This window comes from Xyrauchen texanus, chromosome 32 (assembly GCF_025860055.1).
Source record: "Xyrauchen texanus isolate HMW12.3.18 chromosome 32, RBS_HiC_50CHRs, whole genome shotgun sequence".
Lineage (NCBI taxonomy): Eukaryota > Metazoa > Chordata > Actinopteri > Cypriniformes > Catostomidae > Xyrauchen > Xyrauchen texanus.
In genome coordinates this window covers 36422983-36439829 of record NC_068307.1, presented here as the reverse complement: position 1 = coordinate 36439829, position 16847 = coordinate 36422983, and the positions used below count along the sequence as shown (strand labels likewise).

Below are 16847 nucleotides of genomic sequence, written 5' to 3'. Positions count from 1 at the left end.
TCTGAGATGGAGCAGTGGCCTGTTGCACGAAGCAAGTTGAATAAACTCATAGTTTACGAGTAAGTTTCAGGTTGAGAAAACCAGAAAGAGCCAAACCGGTTTAGATTGGGATTAGTGATGAAGCTCAGTACAAACGTTCTCTGTCAGCTCAGAGGGTGATCCCGAGATCCTGGTTAACCCTGAAGCTTGTGCACATGAGTGACATTTGCCACGAACATCCAATGGGTGAAGCTTTGAGAGAGTCTGTGCGATTTAGGTTCAAAATAACAAACATGATTGCTCATTTTAAAAGCATAAAAACAATATATTTATCTAAAATGTAAAAGCTTTTATATTCAATTAAAAGCCTAATATAATTAAATGAAGTGCAAGCAATGTCTCTTTGTGTCATAGTCTACAATATGATTTTAACTAGTATATTTGTTCATGTGCAAAGATTTGTCACACAAAAAATGTGTCTTTAAAGTGTGAGAATCACCTTACGAACCTTTCAGCAAGCAGTTATTTTTTTCAGAGGTTCTCAGCAGTACGCACTGCATACAGCTACAGTATGTAAAAAAAAATGCAAAGAAACTCAATAATACATTTTAATGTGCTGCTCAAAAGATAAAAGGTTCCCCGATCTCTCAAATAAACCATCTTACACTGCCTGGCCAAAAAAAAGTTGCCGTTTGGATTTAAATAAGCAGATATTTAAGAGCCTATGACTGGATCATTGTTGCAGTGATTAATATGTTTCAGCTGGCAACAATTCTTTTAACCCTAACTGATGCAGTGTGTAGCTTCTCATTTCTTAAACAACCATGTCGGAAGATGTATCCTGTGGTCGTGGAAAAGAGGTCACTGTTTCAGAAGGGGCAAAATATTGGCCTGCATCAAGCAAAGAAAAACACTTAAGGAGATTGGTGAAATCGCTGGAATTGGGTTAAGAACTGTCCTACGGATTATTAAAACCTGGAAGGATAGTCGTGAACCACCAGCTTCATGGAAGAAATGTGGTTGTAAAAAATCGACAGTAGAACTCAAGGCTATGTTAATAGTGAAAGCATGAGCATTTCCACATGCACAATGCAACGAGAATTTACAGGATTGGGACTAAACAGCTGTGTGGCCACAAGAAAGCCACAAAACTTGTTAGTGAGGCTAATAAAAAAAAACGACTTCAGTTTGCTAGAAAGCATAAAACCGGCATTGTGCAACAGGCCTCTGAAGAGCAACAGTGTTGTCATAAGCAACAGTAACAAAATAACGTTATTATGCGACAAATTATTAACCGACAACTGTTTATGAAGCTGAATTTGGCATTTTAACTTGAATTAAATGCAGTGGTCAACTGATATGGGTTTTTTAATGGCCGATGCCGAGATCCAGAAAGCAGTGTGGCCAATAGGCAGATACAATGCTGATATGTCACACAATTTAATATAGTAAATAACATAAACATAAAATTGCTAAAACATGAAAAAACTCTTTAGCACTTTATTCACTCAATTTCACACAAAACTTTAACTTTGTAGAAAAGAATCTTTAAAAATGTAAATTGATTTTAAATAGTAGATAGCGGTTTCTTCTGATTTCTGTTTAATCAAATTTTAGTACAATTTTTATTTGTTTGCACAGAAAGAAATTGTTAATATATTAGGAAGAAGGAAATAACAGTACACACAGTAGTCCAGCAACCATGGATGGCATGTGCGCAGTAGTAATTGCATTTTCTCACAAAAGACCAAATGAAAATTATTTGTACATATAGTGCATTGTGTATAAGACATTTACTCATAGCTAGGGCTGGGACGATTCATCGACGTCATCGATTACATAAATACGTCATGTGTCGGTGCGTCGTGATGGAATAATTAAAATGCATCACCCGGTTTAAGCATGGATTCCCCGAAGAACAAACTGCAGCTTAAAAAAACGTGCCCATGGTGATCTAAAGCGTGGGAGTATTTTAGCCGGAGACCCAATGATGTGGTGCTGTGTAAGATATGTTTGACAATTAATTGTCAGCCAAATTTCACAATTGTGACCCCTAATTTTCATTATTAGGTTCCTAACTTGTGAATTGTTTTGTTACAAATGTTTCTTTTACTGAGAGTTGATTAAGAATGCACAAGTTTTAGTTATTCCTGTTAGAAAAACATTTAAGTGTTACTCAAATTGCTCCAATTTTACTGTAAAATAATTTTATGTTGGACTGCTAAACTTGAGATAACACAATTTTTTGAAATTCCTCCTCAAAGTGACTTCAATTTTACATTTTGTTTAATTTATTTTGTTGTTGGATTGCTAAATGTAGATTACACTTTCCTTTTACTCGAATTGATCAAGTTCTAACTTAAAATCTCTCCAAAATAAAATTAACGTAATCTACATTTAGCAATCCAACAACAAAATAAATGAAACAAATGTAAATTTCAAGTCACTTTCAGGAGGAATATCAAAACATTGTACAACCTCGAGTTTAGCGGTCCAACATAAAATCTCTCCAAAAATAAAATTAATGTTGGACTGTAAAATGGAGATTACCAGTTAAAACAGGGCTATTTTTGTTGCAGAATAATGCCTGCAGTGCATAATTTGTTTCTTGTACATTTGTTTGTGTTTAAGAGTAGATAATTAAAATATGAATGAGACAAGTTTTTTATATTTATTTTGGGTTAATTAATTGTTATATTAATCAAGAAATAATAATAAAAAATCTTTAGAAAAATCGGCAAATTAGTCATTAGATTAATCGACTAATTGGAAAAAATAATCGTTAGATTAATCGATAAAAAAATAATTAGGTGCAGCCCTACTCATAGCACACATAAAGCCCTTTTACTGTGAAGTTGCACTCACACGCTCGTGTGGATATAGTGAGAGGAGCAATCTCCTGACAGTTTAAACAATCTGGATCACCTGCTTGGTTTGTCACGGACTGACCGTCATGATTTGTCAATAAGAGGAACTTTTGATCCTGATCCTGAAGTTTTGTTTCTGGCTGATTGAGTATGCGCTTCAAAGGAAGATATTATTAGATGTGCGCCCGACGGTAAGAAAAGACTGGATTTTCGTTTGGTTCGTGAATTGGTTTAAATGAGACATTTGCATATTTGCAGATGTTGCATGATGGAAATCTGATATTTGCCTTTTTAGCATTAGACAAGAAAGTTAAATGTCACAGGTGTTGTAAACTTTTTATCCTTCTAGAGCGTGAGAAACTCAGAAGGTAAGACCAGGAGACTCGGTTGTATCTTCAAGCAGGATTCTTTATTGAGAAATTCGTGCTGTCAGCAGCTGCAGGGACCAACATCTAACTAAGGGAACTTTACATTGTAATTTATACATGCATTTAGAGGGCAGTGCTTAGAGATAGCCACAAAGCACCCAGGTGATAACTTTAAAGCATGCAAATGATGTATACAGGCATAGGAAACCCACCCTAGACTCTAGATTGTTACCAGTCCTAATCCAATCAGCATAACTATTCAGATACAGAGATGCTAATAAAAGACAGAGGATGAGATTGTCAGTAGTCTGACTAATTTAATTTACAATAGAGAGAACAGAACTGGAAGGAAATCTCTTGCTGGAATACTCTTTCTAACAGCTGATATATTTATCATTTATACCTTAAATGCTAAATGCAGTCTACTCTACTTTCCCAGTTTATATATATGATTGTGTTTAACATTTTATACATTTGTAATACAACAATTCCCCCTTTGAGAGAATAACTCTCACAAAATAAAAATTTAGACACTTAAAAGTTAATTCTTGTAACTTGTGATCGTTACAGGCACATAGCACTTGCTCTGTGTTGTTTTTTTCTGTGATTGCATGCGGACACAGAACAAACATGCAATTAGGGTCCGTGAATTTCTTATGGGTAATAATCTTTTCTGGTTGGAACTGTTATTTGCTCGTGAGGTGCTTGAGTCATTTGTTGACTGTGGACGCATAAATAGTACACCAGTAGGAAAAAGAACAGCAGAATTGCTATTTCCTTTATCCACAGCCAGGGTTTACCTAGCAAGTTTCCAAACCATGAAGAATTATTTTCAGTCATCTGATGTAAATTTGCTGCAAGATCAAGAATGTCTTGTTGGATTTTGTTCAAGTTCTCTGTTGGATCCATTAAACCGGTGCAGCACTCGGGGCCGATAATGGTGCAGGCTCCCCCTTGCGTTGCTAGAATGTAATCCAAGGCCACTCTGTTCTGTAAGATCATTATCTTGTGTGAAGCGAGAGTGTCCTTGATGTTACCAAGGGCCAAAGCCGTATCATTGGCCAATTTCTGTACAGAATTTGATGAGCTTCTGACTTGATCAAGGGCCTGCATGACACCATAAGACGGGATTATTGCTCCAAGAGTTCTCGACCACCATGTTTGTGCACAAGTGAGTCCTGGAATGCAGCCATCTTCTTTGTTTGTGGAAGGTGGTGAATTTTGTAAATGTGTAGAGCTTGGGGTGGAGTGTGTATTTTCTCTGATAGCCGGTAAAACATAAACCAGGGTGCACCTGCCATTGAATCGACTGGGTAGAATATTGTAGACAGAAGATCCACATAACCAAAAAATGCCAGTCGGTGGAGGAATCATACACCACTGATTTATTGCCAAGAGTTTTGGAAGGGATGGTGTCCTGTGGAGACACTCTTCTAAGTCTTTGTCCTCTTTTCCTGCTGATGGAGTAATGTCTACATGGGATTTTGTTCTCACTTCGACCACAAAGCTGCAAAGTTCACGAGGAATGTCACCCAAGGGAGTCGAGGCTGGAGCGTAATTTTCCATACATCAAGGAAAAGTCATTGGCAAAAGTAGATCTGTCATAATGGGAGGAGCTGAAGTTAGGTTGCAGGATGGTAATCCAGGAATGCAACATGGAGAGGGTGGAGGAATTGTTACATTGTGACATGTATCCTTGTTGTATAATCCACTGGTATGATGATCAAAGAAGGTACACGTGTCACATTTGGAGATAGGGTGTGCCACCCATGGGATTCCTGCTCCTACTGAGGGTGCGTGTGGCATGCAAACGTCCTTTCCTGCAAACAAGGCACTTCTTGACATACAGTGAGGAAAATAAGTATTTGAACACCCTGCTATTTTGCAAGTTCTCCCACTTAGAAATCATGGAGGGGTCTGAAATTGTCATCGTAGGTGCATGTCCACTGTGAGAGACATAATGTAAAAAAAAAAAATCCAGAATTCACAATGTATGATTTTTTAACTATTTATTTGTATGATACAGCTGCAAATAAGTATTTGAACACCTGTCTATCAGCTAGAATTCTGACCCTCAAAGACCTGTTAGTCTGCCTTTAAAATGTCCACCTCCACTCCATTTATTATCCTAAATTAGATGCACCTATTTGAGGTTGTTAGGTGCATAAAGACACCTGTCCACCCCATACAATCAGTAAGAATCCAACTACTAACATGGCCAAGACCAAAGAGCTGTCCAAAGACACTAGAGACAAAATTGTACACCTCCACAAGGCTGGAAAGGGCTACGGGGAAATTGCCAAGCAGCTTGGTGAAAAAAGGTCCACTGTTGGAGCAATCATTAGAAAATGGAAGAAGCTAAACATGACTGTCAATCTCCCTCGGACTGGGGCTCCATGCAAGATCTCACCTCGTGGGGTCTCAATGATCCTAAGAAAGGTGAGAAATCAGCCCAGAACTACAGGGGAGGAGCTGGTCAATGACCTGAAAAGAGCTGGGACCACCGTTTCCAAGGTTACTGTTGGTAATACACTAAGACGTCATGGTTTGAAATCATGCATGGCACGGAAGGTTCCCCTGCTTAAACCAGCACATGTCAAGGCCCGTCTTAAGTTTGCCAATGACCATATGGATGATCCAGAGGAGTCATGGGAGAAAGTCATGTGGTCAGATGAGACCAAAATAGAACTTTTTGGTCATAATTCCACTAACCGTGTTTGGAGGAAGAAGAATGATGAGTACCATCCCAAGAACACCATCCCTACTGTGAAGCATGGGGGTGGTAGCATCATGCTTTGGGGGTGTTTTTCTGCAAATGGGACAGGGCTGACTGCACTGTATTAAGGAGAGGATGACCGGGCCATGTATTGCGAGATTTTGGGGAACAACCTCCTTCCCTCAGTTAGAGCATTGAAGATGGGTCGAGGGTGGGTCTTCCAACATGACAATGACCCGAAGCACACAGCCAGGATAACCAAGGAGTGGCTCTGTAAGAAGCATATCAAGGTTCTGGCGTGGCCTAGCCAGTCTCCAGACCTAAACCCAATAGAGAATCTTTGGAGGGAGCTCAAACTCCGTGTTTCTCAGCGACAGCCCAGAAACCTGACTGATCTAGAGAAGATCTGTGTGGAGGAGTGGGCCAAAATCCCTCCTGCAGTGTGTGCAAACCTGGTGAAAAACTACAGGAAACGTTTGACCTCTGTAATTGCAAACAAAGGCTGACTGTACCAAATATTAACATTGATTTTCTCAGGTGTTCAAATACTTATTTGCAGCTGTATCATACAAATAAATAGTTAAAAAATCATACATTGTGATTTCTGGATTTTTTTTTTAGATTATGTCTCTCACAGTGGACATGCACCTACGATGACAATTTCAGACCCCTCCATGATTTCCAAGTGGGAGAACTTGCAAAATAGCAGGGTGTTCAAATACTTATTTTCCTTACTGTATATTATCAGCTCTAAGAATATGTTGTTTCTGGAGTCCACACTTTGTGCGATGTCCATGATGGTTAGAAATGTGACAATCTTGATCATGTTGATGGATGACTGAAGATTCCGTATGTGAGTCTCTGTGTTGTGTATTTTTATTTTTTTTCGTTCTTCTTGTGATACTGGGCTTGGCAGTGGGTCTAGTTGTTTTCTGGAAGTTGTGGCCTCATACACAGGTGAGGAGGTCAATGCCCATGGGTCTCGGGACAGCCATCAAGTGGTATCTGCAAAGAGGGTAGAAAGAAAAACAAAAGACAGTAGAGCAGTATTTGTTCAAACACCCGGGTTGTGTCCTTTTCTGAGTCTGCTAATGTTGTTCCTTCTTTCCCTATTTCATAATTCCTTTGACACCTAAAGAACAGTGAGGTAAGGATGGACTAGTGGATGGGGAAGGCCTATGAGGGAGTCTTCACCACAGGGTTTGTCCCCCGATGCATATTGCATTCGGTTCTTCCCTGGGCTCCTCACTGGTCTGTGTCCTATCCTATCCCTGTAGGTGGGGGAACAACTTTACAGTGTGACACATGAGTCCAGGTTTTCCTTCCCTGACACACTACTGCAGCTGCTGTAATCAACATCACTTGATGTGGTCCGTGCCACTTAACACAATCGTGTGTCATTTCTCCTTCATCCTCTAACAAAACTTCAGTCATTGCAGACATCATGCATGAGGATGGGTTCATGACTGGTGCACGCTGTAAAACAATGTTCGGGGCTGTGAGAGTTGCTAACCAATTTCCTCAATGAGAGGAAGTGACAGAAGTGACTTTTGCTTGACTCATTAATGCGGACACTGCGTGAGGGCAACTTACGTTTACAGTCTGTCCTAACATCATTCCTTTAACCAATTTTGTAGGAATTACTGTAATTTCTGCACCTGTATCAAGCAAAAAATCAATCTCTCTCTCTTGTATGCCACCCTTCACAACAATTATTTTGTCATTATGGTGGATCACAGGGGAAAGGTAGCTACTCACAGCCCCAACAATTAGTTTTTTTCCTGGTCTTTTTGTGCTCTTAGAAGAGCCTGAACGAGCTGTCCTAAAGTTTCAGTGGACACTTGCGGAACTGCTTCAGGGTTGTAAACAGGCTGAGGAGGAGCAGAATTATGCATAGCATTTCTTTTTGTATCTTGCAACTTCTTCCTACACTCTTTCTCCCAATGTCCTAATTTTCCACAGTAGTGGCATTTGCCTTCTTTTTTAGACCACCTGTTTTCTTGTTTTGCTGTGCTAAATGTAGCTGCTGCTGCTACTCTCACTTTGGCTTTAACATCAGCATCTCTTTCCCATGCAGCCAACCTGTCTAAATTACTTCTGATAGTTCTGTTAGACCAAGTTAGATCTAGGAATGGCAAAGCTCTTTTGTATTCGGCTACAAGGCCATCTGATCAGATACGAATTAGTGGTCCTTTGTCATCGAGCACACTTTCAGAATCATCCACTATTCCACTAAGTTACGGCTGACTGACAAAACCTCTCAGTATATTCATTCACAGTTTCTTCTTTCTTTTGTACACAGCTAGTAATTCTAGACCAATCTATTTTGGGTCCTAGGATATTCTTTAGGATTTTCAAAACACCGTCTCTCATATCGCTTCTACTGGCATGTTGTAGTTCAGAAGTCACTGCAGATTCAAAACTGTTGAATTCAGATTCAGTCAGAATTTGTGACATTAACTGTGTGACTTCTGTAAACGACATGTCATATAGACGCATTTTGCTGATCAATGCTCTTCTAAATTCAGAGAACTGTGTGCGTGCAGATGGTAAGCTCTGGGATAGTCTCTCTATATCTTTAGGTCCAAGCGCTTTTGCGACAGTTTGTATTTGGACAACAGAAGAGTTGCTAGAAACACTTTCAGTTCCCTCAATTCCCTGTGATCTTTTCCTAGCACCACACACATTGACTGAATTTACAGGCACATCAGTTGCTGATAGGAGAGCTACATCTGTTTCAAAGAATGCTTGTAAGTCAGGGTAAATGTTATCCGTCTGACTAACTTCTGCATCACTTTTTTCTATGGCTTTATTGCAGTGCAATTTCTTGGTCAAAGTGGAAACTCTAGCACGTAGCTCTTTGTTCTCTTTCTCTAGCTCAGAGTTACGTTGAGACTGCTGTGTATCTAGCGCTAAACCAAATTCTCTGTGGCAGCAGATAATGGCTTTCACATTGTTCTTGCGAATACTTGCTCCTAGTACCTTTTTACACTCCTCTACCGACCAAGTCTTGTCTGGATGAATCTCATATTTCTGAGTTAGTTCTTGTCTAATTTTCTCAGTGACCATTAGGTTCATTTGTACTCCTAACAGTGATTTGAATTCGCTATCTGACCACAAAGGAGTCGCAAGACCACCTTTTTCAGTTGTGGGGATCAGTCGAGCATTTTTTCTAAACATTTTGTGAGTTTCTTTGTTACCACACAATCAAAAACACTAAAACTTTTCTGATCAACAGAGGGTACACTTGTTAACACAGATCAACTATTGTTAACCTTCCTTGGCAGAGCAAAGGATAACACAAATTACCAGCACTTTACGCTAATCTTCCCTGCCTGAACAGAGGATAAACAATATTAGCACGTAATGCTAATCTTCCCTGCCTGAACAGAGGATAAACCAAAATATTAGCACGTAATGCTAACCTTCTCTGTGAACAGAGGATAAACAAAATAACTAGCACGTAATGCTACTCCTTCTCTGTGAACAGAGGATTAACCAATATTAACACGTAATGCTAATCTTCCCTGCCTGGGCAGAGGATAACTTTCATCTCTAACAGAAAACTTTAGAGGATTAACTTAGTTAACCAAACCCTACAGCTGTCTGTTAACTCTTCTCTGATGGCGCAGAGGATAACACATTGTACTGGTCTTAAAGGTTCTTTTGGATAGAGTAGCACTCACCAAACTTTGGTTGTAAGAAAGATTCAGGCTGGAATGCAGTCAGATCTTTGTTAAGCTTGAAGTTTCAATCTGGATTCAGGTGAGTAGCTATCCGGGTCACGGCACCAAAACTGTTGTAAACTTTTTATCCTTCTAGAGCGTGGGAAACTCAGAAGGTAAGACCAGGAGACTCGGTTGTATCTTCAAGCAGGATTGTTTATTGAGAAATTCGTGCTGTCAGCAGCTGCAGGGACCAACATCTAACTAAGGGAACTTTACATTGTAATTTATACATGCATTTAGAGGGCAGTGCTTAGAGATAGACACAAAGCACCCAGGTGATAACTTTAAAGCATGCAAATGATGTATACAGGCATAGGAAACCCACCCTAGACTCTAGATTGTTACCAGTCCTAATCCAATCAGCATAACTATTCAGATACAGAGATGCTAATCCAATCAGCCTAACTATTTAGACAACTGGGGCTGGGGCTCCAATAGCCATTAAAAGACAGAGGATGAGATTGTCAGTAGTCTGATTAATTTAATTTACAATAGAGAGAACAGAACTGGAAGGAAATCTCTTGCTGGAATACTCTTTCTAACAGCTGATATATTTATCATTTATACCTTAAATGCTAAATGCAGTCTACTCTACTTTCCCAGTTTATATATATGATTGTGTTTAACAGTTTATAAATTTGTAATACAACACAGGGAACAGCTGAAAAGAGGCTGACAAAATACGTGCTTTAGAGCAGGGGTTCTTAAACTTTCTCGGCCCAGGACCCAAATTAGAAATGTTGTGTTTATTTGGGACCCACACTTACAAAAAATTGTCAATTGTAATTGATATAGACAAACTATTAAAAAAAAATAATTATTCTATTGATTATTATGGTTGATTATTATATAGTCTTTAAGACAAAAATTATAATATTTGAACATGCACACTTTGAAATGGTTGAAATAAAGAAAACACTTTTTTTTTTTTATTTTGTAACCTCTACAAAAAAATTCCACGGCAACCATAAAATAACATAGTTACTACAGATTAAAAGGTTAAAGATAAAGTATTAAAAGTTTAAATATAAAACTGGTGGTGACCTTTTATTCAGGAGAAAATAGAAAGATTCTGAAAGCTTTTTACACAGTATGAAGTTTTATCATTGTAACAATAATTGCAGCAACTTTGTTATTATGGCAGAAACTATGGTTACCATGGAAAATGGTTAATTCATTGTGAATAATAGTTTAATCAGAAAAGGAAAAAAAAATCTATATATTACTCAGGCTGACCATTATTCATCATACTGATGTCTTTCTATTTATTTAGAATTGGATTGTGAACAATGAAGTGCATGACATACAACTGTAGGCTACAGAGCGATTGTTTGTAAGCAACACTTATATAGACTGTAGCCTACTCATGTATTTCTGCTCATGTTCAACGTTACATACATTTTTTTTTCCTCCCCAATTTGGAATGCCCAATTCTCGATCGGCATCCACACACAACTCGCCATTTGGTTGTTTAGGAGACCTGGCTGAAGTCACTCGGCATGCCTTGGATTCGAACTCGCGTCTCCAGGGGTGGTAGTCAGCATCAATACTCGCTGAGCTACCCTGGCCCCGACGTTACATAAATTCTTAATGATTTTCCTAACTTGGGAAAAACTGCTTTTCGCCTTGTTCTGACAGAATTTTCGCGGCTTTCTCTTAAGCTGCATGTGCCACGTGAAGATGTAGTCTTATGAGCGACTTGTTACTTTAAACTTGCCAATTAAATGCATTGTTGGTGCTCTCGTCACCTTTCTGGTCTTTAATATAAAACCAAGACAAACAAATGAATCGTGGAAGTTGTCATCTTTATGTTCTGCCTTGTGTAAACGTTAACAACGGTGTCATGAAAAATGTTGAGCCAAGTAGCCCATTGACTACAGCACCTGACAGCACTTCCGCCTCACCTGATTTAAAGGACTAAGAGCGCGTGCCTATCAAATTATATTGTGAAAAAAAGCTGAAAGACATTCCCGGCCAGTGCAACATTGTGGAGGAGTGATCTGAGCGGAGTGCAATAGCTCTTAGCAATTTCAGTTACTTTTACTAAGGAAATAATTACACTAATGTTAAAATGCATCATGACCAAACATGTGACCCAATCTGGGTTGCGATCCATAGTTTAAGAAACTCTGCTTTAGAGGAAGAAATATGAGCTCTCGCAGTATTTGTGGACTGGATTTGCTCAAGTTTTGTGAGTATTGTTTAAGTTACAGGGAACTGTTGAGGAGAGAGAGGAAGAGTAAAACTTTAACATTATGAGTTCATATAGTTGTCTCGTTTCGAATGCTGCGTGCTAGCTAGGACGCGTCCTTTGAAGGCAGCGGTATAGCAAACGCCCTCCTTTAAACAAGCCTTGTTTAAACGAGATGGAACTTATCATGGTTGCTATGACAGCACGCTACTCTTTAACAAACGAGATCGCTTTTAGTGAGAAGGGAACAAGGTCCCTTTGGTTATAATGATGTAGAGAGAAAAGAAAATGGTTTTTAAAGGTTTACTTTTAGTATATAATACTTTATTTTAATGATATATTACTATAATTATCCATATTATATACTCTGACCCATCTACTACTGAGGTACTTCAACTTGGGAATCAACATTACTTGCTTTTGAACCATATTTTCAGGCAAATTGGCATCATTTTGATTAGACAAATTATGTTATGTTTTATAAGCAAAGAATTATGGGTTGTGAGTGCCCACGAAGGATACACCTCATGCATTCAAATGCTGCATTCGGAGTGTATTTCATGCATTCAAATGCTGCATTCGGAAAGCCCTTGCTTTTCTGAAACGAGACAGCCCAGATGATGTCGACAAATGCAACCTCAGAAGGACGCAGCCTTCGAAAAGAGACAGCCTATCTGTCTGTCACGGCTTTGATATGCGGAACGTTTAAACAAAACTCTGTTGCACACTGGCCTATTATTATAGTAGAACCATGGCACATTACTAATAGGACTGTGATTGCTCATTTACATGTCTCAGACACTTCACATGCAAGCTAGTGATTTTTGCCGCCCTCGCATCCTTAGGAAACAAATCGGCCAAACGGGAAAATGTATCTGACGATAATTACAAAATTCTGAATATCGGCCAATATATCGTTTGACCACTAATTGTATGCTTCATCTATTATGCCATCAGCTTCCTGCTGCTAATATATGGGCTGCCTTGTATTACATGCAAATGATTGATGGGCAGAAAGTGCCTTAAAGTCTTTTGATTGGCCAAACAAAGATTCTGAGTTTTTGTTTGTTGTTTTCTAAGTCTAGTGCTGTTATAAAAACTTAATTCAATCATATCTGTAAGCACAAATGACTTATTCCAGAGTGTCATTTCATAAATAAAAAAAATTGCTTGCAGTGCATTTAAGTCAAAACAAATGAACAATCATAAGACATAAAATGTCTCTGTTTTGTGGCTTATTTTTTGCTAGTAATTTTGTGTCATGAAACCAGTGATGTTGACATAATAGACTGTATGTAAAAATCTTTAAATGTGTATATACAAATATTTGGGGATTTGTTTTAGATAGGGTTGGTTTAATATTCAGGGTAATAATACTATATTAAATTCTAATTGGATAAGCCGCTTTCAAAATCATAAAATTACTATAAACACAAACCTTTGACTGCACAGTCTATATTAATAATGCGTATATTGACACTGACTACCACCCCTGGAGTCGCGAATCCATGGTGAGTGACTCCAGTCAGGTCTCATAAGCAACCAAATTGGCCCGATTGCTAGGGATTGGGTCGCGATTAAGTGGCTCTCCCTCACAATGGGGCACTTGGTAAGTTGTGCATGGATCGCGGAGAGTAGCATGAGCCTCCACATGCTGCGAGACTTCACGGTGTCATGCACAGCGAACCACGCGATATGATGCGTGCATTGACTGTCTCAGAAGCGGAGGCAAATGAGACTTGTCCTCCACCACCCAGATTGAGATGAGTAACCGCACCACCAGGAGGACTTATTAAGTAGTGGGAATTGGGCATTCCAAAATTGGGGAGAAAAGGGATACAGTTTCAAAACAAACAAAAAAACAATGCGTTTATATCCTGTTGGAATTATTATTATTATTACCATATGACAATTCAGAGATTCTATTCTGATCTGTTTGCATGTTTCAATGGCAAGACTTATTGCAAAACAAATTCATGTGTGGTTTTGTTGTAGATGAATCAAACTATTTAATCACTACATTATTTCATTATTTAATCTACATTTGTTCTTGCAAACATAAGCTCTCCAGTTAACAGTGGCTGTAATAAAATGGCATTTCAATCAGAAATATGTGAACTGTCGAGGGAGTCTGCTGCCATTTTGGTTCTTTTAATGTTACTACACAACTGTCAAAGCTTTTATAAAGTTCTGAGTTTACAACTCATAATTCAAGTAAATCTGACATGACTAGAAGCACTATAAGGTGCCTAGTTGCTACGTTGCCTGGCAATTGTAATCAGTCATACACTATATGGCCAGAAATGTGTGTGCCAAACTTGCCTATTTTTGCTCTCTAGGATTTCATTGTGACCGGAATCTTTGCTTTCTTGTGGCTGGTCTCTTCCTCAGCCTGGGCAAAAGGTTTAACAGATGTCAAGAATGCTACTAATCCTGACACCCTAATACTGAAATGTCCCCAAGATTTATGCAAAACCCAAAGCTACCCTGCCATGGGACGCCTCAATGCCTCTGTGGTAAGCACCATTGATGAATGTCATTCTGGTATTATTCCTTAAGGGTTAGTTCTCTCGTCATTTACTCACCCTCATGCCATCCCGGATGTGTATGACTTTCTTTCTACTGCTGAACACAAACAAAGATTTTAAAATAATATCTGTTTTGTAGGTCCACACAATGCAAGTGACCAGAAATTTGAAGCTCCAAAAATCACATAGGCTGCATAAAAGTTATCCATATGACTCAAGGGCTTTAATCCATGTCTTCTGAAGCGATTTAATGACTTTGGGTGAGAAACGGATCAATATTTAAATCTTTTTTTTTTACTATAAATCTCCACTTTCAATTTCAGAATGTAAAATAATAATGTAAAAGTGAAAGTGGAGATTTATTGTAAAAAGGACTTACATAATGATCCACACCTATTATATAGCTGCTGAAGACACGGATTTAACCACTGGTGTCTTATGGATTACTTTTATGCTGCCTTTATGTGCCTTTTTGGAGCTTGAAAGGTCTGGTCACCATTGACTTACATTGTATGGACCTACATATTCTTCTAAAATTCTTAGTTCGTGTTCTGCGGAGTAAAGAAAGTCATACTCACCTGGAATGGCATGAAAGTGAGTAAACGATGAGAGCATTTTCATTTTTGGGTGAACTATCCCTTGAAGCCTAGTTAAATAGACTGTACACCAAAAATGTCAATACTTGTACTTTTCTATTTTCTGCATCCTCTAGCTTTTTGGATTCCTAAACCTCATCTTGTGGGCAGGAAACTGCTGGTTCATCTACAAGGAGACTCCATTTCATAAACCAGCCAGCCCACCACCGAACACAGAGGAGGGAGTTTCAACATCTTAGTTAAACAAAACAGGCTCCTTCCTCTCAAGTCATTCAGAAACAGAGGATATCCCCATTTGTTATTGTCAACACATTGAAAAGAAACAACACTTTAATATGCAAAAGCTTCAAATCAATCCACTACATTTATAAATGCTAAATATTCATAATTTCTTTGATTTTTGTTTATTTCAGTAATGATGTTTGTTTTGATGGCACTGTCAGAAGCTAATGTTTTCAAGCTGGTCATCTGAAGTAAAGCCAAAAAATAAACCAAATTTTAAATTAAATCACATGTCAAATAGTGTGAAATGAAGACTTTTGTTATTGAAGTAATTTGAGTTTAAGATGACCTGCATTTCAATAACTCTATATATATTCACTATATTAAATCAGACCTCATGAAACAGACATAGCATTTGAAAGCTCTTGTGAATTGCTTTGTCCTCGAACACTAACTCTCAGCCCCTAATATCTTACTGTAGACATTTAAAGCTTGCCTTTCTGTGCTTTTTTTTTTTTACTATTTATTTAAATGCCTTTTCATTTATGTTCATGATAGGATATTTTTGCACTTCCTGAACAAATTTGTCATCTGTCACCTTGTTAGGGAAGGACAAACTGGAATATTTTTCCTGAGTTCAGCCATATAGTTTGAAATATTAAGTCGGTTTTATATATTTTTTTTAGTTGAGTCTTTGGTTAATGTGGTATTTGGTAACAAATTAGTTTTCCAATGGCCGATAGAAAAATGCTTTTATTTTTATTTTTTTGTCTTCTATTATTATTTGTTTTAGGCACTTGACATTGTAATTGAGAATGTCTGTAACATATGGGCTGATATGTATATTTTCAGAAAGAACATTTAATTTTGCGCATCTCTATCATGTTTTACCATCTTATATTTTTTACAGAAAAAAAGTGTGGGTAGGCATTCAGTTTAATTACGGCGAATAGAATAATGTGTTAATGGTGACCGTGTGGAGTTTGTTCTGTTAAAAAACATTTATTGGTATTTGTTTCGTTTTTAATCAGAAAATATTTCTGTCTTTTATTAAATCCTTATATAGTTGTTTTAATCATCTGAAGAAAACTTTGAATATTCAGTGCCGCATATTATATTAGACAATTGCTGGGTCTGTCAACATAATTGAATGCAAATAGGCTTAAACATATTAAATTATTAATATAAATTGCATCAGATTATAGGAAATGTAGTTTGGGTTTAATTGTGATTTAAAGGGAAAAAAGTTTGACTTGACATCAAAAATTGGTTTTGTTTTGGAGAAATCCACAAAGTCCGTTTTTTGGGGAAATCTTAAGATAGACTTTTGGAAAATATAGGCCTATATTTTTGTTGTGGTTTGCGTCAGGAAAATATTTCCTCAAAGGCTGTTCGGAGCTTTGGTTAGTATTAAAAGAGACCTGATAATTTTGTCGTGTTTTATTTCAAAAAGGCTGCTGTTTACTTGATAACCACTAGATGGTGGTATTGTAAACGCAATAAAACCCATCAATTTAAATCCCACTGGTGTCAACGTTTATTGTAGGCTCAATAATAACACATTTGGCAAATGTGCAACAATCAACACGAGGATGATAGACATTGTGCATCGTTGATACTCTCCATTATTTCTTAAATTTGGAAAAATTATT

The 16847-nt window shown here is 37.9% G+C and overlaps 1 protein-coding gene across 1 annotated transcript in view; it reads left to right on the top strand.

The window, feature by feature from the left end:
- Window positions 1–16719, top strand: part of sypl2a (synaptophysin-like 2a) — a 27902-nt gene extending 11183 nt beyond the window's left edge. The window contains exons 5-6 of the mRNA XM_052101958.1: window positions 14189–14365; window positions 15090–16719. Coding sequence (XP_051957918.1) covers window positions 14189–14365; window positions 15090–15212 — 300 coding nt within the window. The 3' untranslated portion in view covers window positions 15213–16719. The remainder of the gene's footprint in view (window positions 1–14188; window positions 14366–15089) is intronic.
- Window positions 16720–16847: the final 128 nt, after the last annotated feature.